Source organism: Plasmodium cynomolgi, chromosome 2 (assembly GCF_000321355.1).
Source record: "Plasmodium cynomolgi strain B DNA, chromosome 2, whole genome shotgun sequence".
Taxonomy (NCBI): Eukaryota; Apicomplexa; class Aconoidasida; order Haemosporida; family Plasmodiidae; genus Plasmodium; species Plasmodium cynomolgi.
Window position 1 is genome coordinate 187,537 of NC_020395.1, and position 8,904 is coordinate 196,440.

The following is an 8,904-nucleotide window of genomic DNA, read 5'->3' on the forward strand; positions in this document are numbered from 1 at the left end:
TCTCGCGTAGATACTTCTACACCTGTTCAGCAGTAAGTTCCTACGCAGCCCCTACGCAGCCCCTACGCAGCCCCTACGCAGCCCCTACGCAGCCCCTACGCAGCCCCTACGCAGCCCTACGCAGCCCCTACGCAGCCCCTACGCAGCCCTACGCAGCCTGTATGCAGCCCCTACACAGCCCCTGCGCAGCCCCTGCGTGAAAAGAAAAAAACAAAAAAAAAGAACGCGACCGTCCTTCCGCACACGCAGCATCGCCATGTAAAATGTGTTATACCCCCCTTTCGCAGTTTAACTCCACGTGTTTTTCCACCCCCCAAGCGGATTTCAAATTACACGTTTAACTCCTCCTCACTGGGACGTACAAAACCCCGCGCTGAAAAATTCCTAGTTGCGGCTGCCCATCCGCTTTCGCACATCATTTTTCGAAAGGAGAAATAGGTAGACCCCCCGGCGAGTACTGAGCGGGGTAGCGGTGTAGCGGGGTAGCAGTGTAACAGTGTAGCGGTGTAGCGTGGAGTATCGAACCGACACGAGGGCAGAGTGCACATATACACACCGTGTGCACGTTTGGGAGGAATTCCCCTGCTCACGCGTTGCTTCCTCTTCCGCATCTTCCTCACCTCCCTCTTCTCCCGCTTCTTCATCTTCCTCACCGCCCTCTTCCTCGCCTCCCTCTTCCCTACCTAGGTGGCGACCCAAAATGAGCTCACAGAAGGAAAGCAAGAAGCGCAAATCGGACGCACTGGACCAGGCGTGCCTGGAGCTGAGTGAAGAAGTAGAGAACGCAGAAGAAGTCACAAAGAAAAATGAAGAAGTAGAAGAAGAAGATCTCGAGACGCAGTTCAACAATTGGAAGGTGAATAGCGGATTGCTTTACGATTTTGTGAGTAGAAAGGAATTGGAGTGGCCCTCACTATCCATCGACTTTGGTGATTTTTACAATGAGAATCACGAAGATAATGTGTTTAATCAAATAGTGTGTGTAGGAACCCATACGTCGAATAAAGAGCCGAATTACCTCTACGTGTGTGAAGTGTTGTTCCCACTGGTACAACTACCACAAGAAAACTGCATCTACAAAACTAATGAAAATTACGAAGGGTTTGATTTTTGTTCAGAAAAAAAAAAATTTACAATAAAGTCAAAAATTGCACACGAAGGAGAAGTCAACCGAATCAAGTTCCTCCCCTTGGACAAAAAAAATTTTGTTGTCACTAAAGCGATTAATGGAAATCTTCACCTATTTGATATTAATAAACACGAAATTGAAACAAGTGAACATAAAATGAGTCCAGAAGTATCATTTATTGGAAACTCATCAGATGGGTTCGGTCTGGATTTTAATTCAGACAAGAAATATGCTTTAACTTGTGGAAATGATGGTGTCATAAATGCATACGATTATACAGAATTGAGTAGCAAGGAAGTTAATCCTTTTTATAAAGTGAAATATAAGTGCCCTTTAAATGATGTGTGTGCAACGAATGATCCCAATTTGATTTTGGCTTGTGCTGATAATGGCTATATTTTAATATACGATATCCGAGTGAAGGGAGAAGAAGCTACACAACAGGTTCTAGGTCAGCAGGTACCTGTTAACTGCATCTCGTTGAATAAATTTACTGGTCATTTTGCATCAGGAAGTGATAATGGAAAAATAAAAATATGGGATATCAAAAGGTTTAGTGAACCACAGCATATAATACATGCACATAAGGAACCCATTATCCGACTGAATTTTTCTCCTAACGATTCATCTATCCTGGCATCTGCTAGCACGAGTCGTTTTATCAATATATATAACTTAACAAAAATTGGAGAAGAGCTCGATGCCATCGATTTGTCAGATGGTCCATCTGAGTTAATTTTTTCTCATGGAGGACATACACAACCTATTACTGACTTCAATTGGAATCACCACAAGCAACTCAAAATGTTTATTGGCTCTACTGGCGAGGACAACACGCTGCAGTTTTGGCAACTCAAGACGGAGCTCCTGGACGAGGCCAACACCGTTCCGACGTCCAACACGGACGTGGAGTGATGCGCGGTGTGGCGGTGCAGCGGTGCAGCGGTGTAGCGGTGTAGCGGTGTAGCGGCGTAGCGGTATAGCCGTATAGCGGTATAGTCGTATAGCCGCACATCGGTACAGCCGTATAGCCGCATAGCAGTACAGCGGTATAGCCGCTTGGCGGTGTGGCGGGACCTCCCTCCCGCCTCGTACACATCGTGTAGATCCGTACAGTTCACCTTGTGTCGGTCGCGTGGCCATCCCTCGCGTCCACCTCCACGAGGGATTTTTTTTTTTTAACCCAACGCACGGTTACTCCTCGTCCCATGGAACACACTTTTCGCGTCACCAAAAAGGGAACCTCACCCCCCCCTACCACGGTGAGTGTGTGCGTTTAACTGATCAAACCGAGCAGTGCATAGAGTGAAAAGAGACCTTCATAAGTGTGCCGCGGGAGCGAGGAGTCCACTCACCTCGCCACGCAAAAGGTTTGCGTACGATCTTTGTCGGCAGTGAAGAATTAACCAGGTGGATGCGGGTTAACCAGGCGGATTAACCAAGCGGGTGCGGATTAACCAAGCGGGTGCAGATTAACAAAGCGGAGTTTCTTTTTTCTCCCTCCCAGGTGTTCTAAGCAAGGCGAAGCGAAACACGTTCACGAAAAAAAGGGGTGGCCAAAAAAGGGGAGGCGAAAAAAGGGGAGGCGAAAAAAGGGGAGGCGAAAAAAGGGGTGGCAAAAAAAGGGGAGGAATCAGCCGAGGAAAGACCGCTTCAAATGGATGACCCACTGGATACGGACTGAGACGAATGAACAGAATGCGCATCCAACCGTTCTTTCCATCTCCCCATGTGCAAAGGTTATCTCTCCCCCCCTTTCGCCTTCATAAAAAAAAAGCTACTCCATGTGCTTCTCAATAAAGGTCGCGAATCGTTCTACGGGGAAGGAGAGAAAAGAAAAAAGGCAGCAATGGTTACACCATCGGGCAGTAGGGCAAAAGGGAACAGCGGTGAGCAAAAAGGAACAGCGGAGAGCAAAAGGGAACAGCGGAGAGCAAACGGGAACAGCGGAGAGCAAAACGCTGCGCGACGGTTTCTCTCTCCCTCAATAAGTAAAAAATTCTACCTGCATACGCGTAGGGGTGGATACAGGAAATATTATGGCGGTCAAATTTTCTGCAGAGGGGGGTGCAAGGGTTACATGCGCGGATTGGCAGTGCGGTTACGTGTGCTGATTGGCAACGGGGTTGCTACGTGTGCAGATTGGCACGCGTATGCATAGTATAGATCGCTTTTACGCCCCCGCGATCGGCTGTTTTTTCTCATGTTCACGGGGGCGGTCCACGTTTGCCGCGTCCGAGACGTACTGTATTGTTCGCAGGGTGTGCTCGAATTTTTTCTTTAGCCTGAAGTGGGTAGGAGGAAGTAGATGGGTGCATATGGGCAGGTGTGCATATGAGCAGTACACATGAGCGGTACACATGAGCAGTACACATGAGCAGTACACATGAGCAGTACACATGAGCAGTACACATGAGTAGCACACATGAGCAGGTGGGTAATGGCACCCCCCTCCCTACGCTGACGGAGGGAGGTCGTCACTCTCCTGCTCCTCCTTACGTCCATTTGGTAAAAATGTCGATAATCCCAAAGAAGAATATTTTGTTCTTGTCGATGCTGATCATGCCTCCGTGGTCGCACTGGCGGGGGAAAGGGGGTGGGCGTTTAGTCTCATTGGAGGGAGGTGCAGGCACGTTGGAGGGAGGTGCAGGCACGTTGGAGGGAGGTGAAGCCACGTTAGAGGTGCAGGCACGTTGGAAGTGCAACCGCTTACGCCGCTTACACCGTTTGCACCGCTTACTGCTGGAACAGACACTCTCGGAGGGTCGACCCCCCCAAGGTGAAACGCACAAGGTGGGAAAAATGCACCCGCAGAGTGCCCAAGGAGCATACCTGGTGGAAGGGTCGAGCCGCGATGCATTTGCCATCCTCGTCAAATACATGGCGAACCTCGTTAGTGCGAGTGGCATTCCAGCTGACCAAGTCTCGAGACAAGTCTTTGTAATGGATCCCGAAAAGGAGGGAATAATCCAGGAGGTAATTTTCCTTCAAAAAATCTGCATCTGCCTTGATTACATTGAGCAACTTCTGCTTGTTCTTTTCTCCGACATTGATTCTGTCGCCCAGCTCGTCAATATCTACATCCTTGAGGGCGATGGTGTGGTCCTCCCTCTTGGCCGGGGGCACCGTGCGCCCCACCAGACTCCCCTTGATGTCGTACCTCCTGTGGATTTCCACAGCCGAGGAGAAGAAGTTGTTCATCACGATGAAGTAGATCTTCTTCGAGCTTCCTGCGAGGGGGTAGCGGTTAGGGGTAGCGGTTAGGGTTAGGGTTAGTATTAGGGTTAGCATTAGGGTTAGCGTTAGGGTTAGTATTAGGGTTAGCGTTAGCGTTAGGTTTAGCGTTATCGGTTGCCAGTTTGGCTGGTTTCCGGGCTAGCCACTCGCGACCGCGACCGCTCCCGCCGCTTCACGCGAGACGTACTTCCCGATCCGCTTTTGTATTTTATGCAGTGGATTCCATAGAGGCGGGTGAGTAAAGAGTCAGGGTTACTCCTGATGTGCTCGAAATATTTTGGCAGCAGGGATTTCGAGAGGCTGTGAATGTTTTTGCAGACCTGCAGGAGGGGGGAAAAAGGCGCGCGTTCGTATGTTGGTGTGCGTGCGAAGCGGTTAGACGGTTAGGTGACCGCCAACTGCACAGTGGTTAGACGGCTGACCGCCAACTGCACAGCCACGCGGCTGGCAACTCCGCCGAGGATGGACTTCTTACCGTCTTAATGATGTACTTGCCGTTGCTGGTGAAGTAAAAGAGAGAGCCGCTCTTCCCCTCCGAGAGTAACTCGCTGAGAGTGGAGAGATTACCTAAGACCATATTACTTATCACTTGCTCGGGTCCAACAGAAGAAATATATTCCTTCGATCTGATTCCATAGAAATTCCGAATCTGCTTGAAGATCACCGGAGCGTAGTTTATAAATACTACTCTATGTTGTGCATTAGATGTAGGTAACTCTAGACGGTCCTTGTGTTTAAATAAATCGATAATGTTCTTCGTGTTATACAGCTTAATAGCTGACAAACGAATTCCAATCATCATATTCATCACTAGATCCCATCTCTCATGTCCAAAGTAGACAGCCAAAATTTTCTGAAGGTTCCTTTTTTTTCTTTTGTCTCAAAGAGACTGATAATTTACCTCTCCTTGTTAGCTTATGATAATAATTTGACTTATTAATATATATTTTTTTATTTTTATTTGTTCCTTTGGAGTAGGTTGCAAGGAGATGGCTCGTGTGACTTAGGAGGACACTCACTTCGTTCATGCTGTCTAGACGGCTACTGTCCTCAATAGAGTCGTATGAAGACGTATACTTTTGTGAAACTGTTATGGTGTGAAGGAAATACTTCACTATTTGTGTTACTAGCAAAACGTTGTGGTAGATGTTCGCCCTCAGGTTCTTTATGCTCATTTGTGACTCGTTGCTGGGTTCGTCTCTGTGCGGGGGGGAGGCGCACACACCTGGGTGGTTGGCAGCCCGGCTACAGGGGTCTCCCCGATTTGGCCCATTCGGCTGATCTGCTTCACTTGGCCGATTTGGCTCATTCGGCTGATTTGGCTGATTTGGCCGATCTGCTTCACTTGGCCGATTTGGCTCATTCGGCTGGCCACTCTTCTCCACGGCGCACCCCTCCTGGGTATCCCCCCCCAAGTGATACTTAAACACATGGAAGAAGAAAAAGAAGATGCGGTTGTAGTCACCACCCCCATGCCGCTCCTTGCTCAAATAATCCCCTGTAGCTACCACGATGTTCCCCAAGTGATAGAGCACCTGCTCCTTGGTTAAATTTTCATTTACCATAACGTAGTGGCACTTGCTCGTGGGAATATAAAACTTCTTCCTAATAACATCGGTGCTGAATTCGAGGAGCACTCTCGACTCATTCCCATCCTTCGTAACGCACTTTCCTCCCTTAGCCCGGTTCCCACATATGGGATCTTCACAACAGGGAGACTTAACCGCACAGGCCTCACTGCTACTCATCATGAGACCATTGTGGCTGTGAGAAATGGGACACCTGGAGTGCTCCAAAAATTCTTTGTACTCAAAATATTTTTTGCAAAGATACCTCGCGCTGTCTACTCGTGCAGCCGCGTCAACCGAGGCAGCCGCGTCAACAGTGGCAGCCGCGTCAACAGTGGCAGCCGCGTCAACAGTGGCAGCCGCGTCAACCGAGGCAACCGCTTCAACCCCGTCAGCGGCCACCTCTGCATCTTCCTGGATGGGGTTCCTCTCACTGCTGCCCCTATCACGCTTGTCACCTCCCCTAACTTTACATCTACTCTCTAGATTTACCTCCCCATCTGCATGGTTTCCCTGTCCACTGCCTGCACTGTCGTCTCCTTCTATGTCTTCATATGCACTGCTTCCCCCTGCGTCATTAAACTGGCCACACTTCCCTCCTTCCACCTCCTTCTCAAGCTCTTCTTTCCCATCCGAGTAAGTATCCAAATCGAGTAAGTATCCTTCCTCCTGCTCCTCCACAAACCTCCTGTATCCTTTAACATACTCGTTATACTCCTCCACGTAGATTTTATTTTCTTTTTTTTTTTCAAATTTTAAGATAGCCTTCATAATTTCACACTCTTGTTTCTCTTTCTCATTGTGAGTTTGATTTGCAGGATCGTTTGTCAGTTCATCCTTTTCGTTGCCATCGCTGCTGTCTGGCCTCGGAGTTACTGTGCATCTGTAGGGGGCGTTAACAGGGGGGGACCCGCCAACCAGCCCCCTGACGGTGCCGCCGACCGTGCCGCCAATCGTGGCGCTGACCGCTCCGCTGCATGCCATCGAACTGGAGGGCGAACTCGATCCGCTGGACAGCCCCCCACCTGCAACCTCCATCGCCCCACTTCGGTTCCTCCTATCCAACGGACACCCCTTGCGCAGAGTCATCACCTCCACATCTGAGTGGTCGTCCCATATATGTGAGCTGCTCTCCGACGGCTCGTAATTTGCCCTGCTGCCATCCCCCCTCCCGTTCTCTACCATCGTCGCGCTGTTGTAAAAGCTGGAAGACTGACACGACTGCTGGTACGAGTTGTTTCGTTCACTGCAGCTGGCTTTTCTCGACGAATCCTCGGTGCCACGCTTCACGGTGTCTCTTCCCTCGGGCATCATCATCGGTGCGTCATTTGAAACAACCCCCTTCTGTGCATCTCTGATTTCCCTATTTCGATTCTCCTTCCTATTACGACCGTTATTGCTCCCCTTTTTTGGACATTCCTCATTCTTGGTCTTCTTCTTATTTTCCTGCGGCTGCGGCTGCTTCTGTTGTGGCTGCTCCTCCCGCTGCTGCTCCTCCTCCCCCTCTCGTTCTTCTTCCCTCCCTCGGGGTGCCTGTGAAGCCCCCAGGCTAGCCGTGGCACAAGATCGGCTCCTCCTAGACCCATCACCACTACGGGGTACTTTTAAATAATTACTTTGCCCATATGACTCTTTTCCTGATTTGCGGACGGTCGATTCAAATAGACCGTCGCGTTCCGCTTCCGGTTCTTCTGCGATGCTTGACTGAATGCAGATGCTCTCTAGGGGAGAGCAACTTTTGTTGTTGTCGCTGAGTCGGGGACCGGCGGGGCTCCTCCCCCGCCCGTTCCTCTTCGAGCGATCTGCGTGGTTCAAATTCTGAGCGTCCTTCGGATCGCTATTCCCACCTGCGCTGTACGCGCCACTATGCCCTCCGCCGACCCCTCCTCCGACCCCCCCCTCGACGCCGCATTTCTTCTTCCTGCCTCGAGTAAAGAGTGACGAGGCGGAGCCTTTGCCAAGGGAAAGCCGCGTATTGGTAGACACGGAGAAGGACTTCACTCGATGATTGGAACCCACTCGTCGAGAAAACTCACCCCCCAATACATTATTGTTGCTCAATCGGCTCCTTCTAGATCTGATTTTTTTCTTTTTCTCTATTTCGCTACTTATAAAAGCATCAGCCACTTTGTTGTGGATACCAAGGAGCTTTAAAAACTCGTTACATTTGACTGCCTTCCGGTAACACTTTAGGTTCATCCGATATCTACCATCATCACACAGCATGCTCAGTGACTTGAACGTATAGCTTATTTGACTAACTAGGATTTTTTCCTCCGTCCCCAAAAGCTGTTTCTTAATGTCATTTATGCTTAATACCATTTCTTTGAACTGCTCGTAGGAGATGTAGTCCGAGTAGTCCCTGATTACTGGGGAGGCCTGCTCTGCGGTTTGGCCAGCCGCTCTGTCAGCCGCTCTGTCAGCCGCTCTGTCAGCCGCTCTGTCAGCCGCTCTGTCAGCCGCTCTGTCAGCTGCTCTGCCAGTTTCTCGACCAGCTTCTCGACCAGCTTCCCGCCCAACCGCTCTACCACCTGCTCGGCCAGCTTCTCTGACAGCTTCCCGCCCAACCGCGTGGTCATCCATGTCCTCTCGTGCCTCCCGCTGCCCGCCGCTGCCGCCCCCCGCGTGCACGATGCGGTAGGACAGCTTCACCTTCTCCCGTTTACTCCCCTTCAGCATCGTATTAATGGCAACACAAAATTCATAAAAGTCGAGATATCCATCGTCATTCGTGTCGAAAGCTTTAAAAATGGAACTGTACAGATAGGCATTTTTGATGGTTCCAAGGATACCTAAACTTTTCTCAAAATTTTGGTAGTCCAACTTCCCCTTGTTGCTAATGGAATTAAATCGTTTGTGAATCACTGCAATTTCTTCATCGCTCAAGTGAGTGATTTCTTTTATTTCTTTCTTCAAGTTCCAGTGTAACGTATTGCGCACATGTGCGCTTGTACACATCATTGGCATGTA

General features: G+C 49.7%; 2 protein-coding genes across 2 annotated transcripts; one reads left to right on the top strand and one right to left on the bottom strand.

The window, feature by feature from the left end:
* Nucleotides 1–263: 263 nt before the first annotated feature.
* PCYB_021370 (chromatin assembly factor 1 protein WD40 domain) lies at nt 264–2,044 on the top strand (the record flags this gene model as incomplete). The annotated part of the gene is made up of 2 exons (XM_004220487.1): nt 264–298; nt 688–2,044. The coding sequence occupies 2 exons, from the start codon at nt 264–266 to the stop codon at nt 2,042–2,044; spliced, it is 1,392 nt and encodes a 463-aa protein (XP_004220535.1).
* An 862-nt stretch (nt 2,045–2,906) lies between these two features.
* Nucleotides 2,907–8,895, bottom strand: PCYB_021380 (phosphatidylinositol-4-phosphate 5-kinase; the record flags this gene model as incomplete). The annotated part of the gene is made up of 9 exons (XM_004220488.1): nt 2,907–2,944; nt 3,135–3,184; nt 3,376–3,414; nt 3,629–3,708; nt 3,962–4,359; nt 4,554–4,686; nt 4,842–5,168; nt 5,191–6,809; nt 6,960–8,895. 2 exons carry the CDS (start codon nt 8,893–8,895, stop codon nt 5,191–5,193), a joined length of 3,555 nt encoding a protein of 1,184 aa, XP_004220536.1. The 3' UTR covers nt 2,907–2,944; nt 3,135–3,184; nt 3,376–3,414; nt 3,629–3,708; nt 3,962–4,359; nt 4,554–4,686; nt 4,842–5,168.
* Nucleotides 8,896–8,904: the final 9 nt, after the last annotated feature.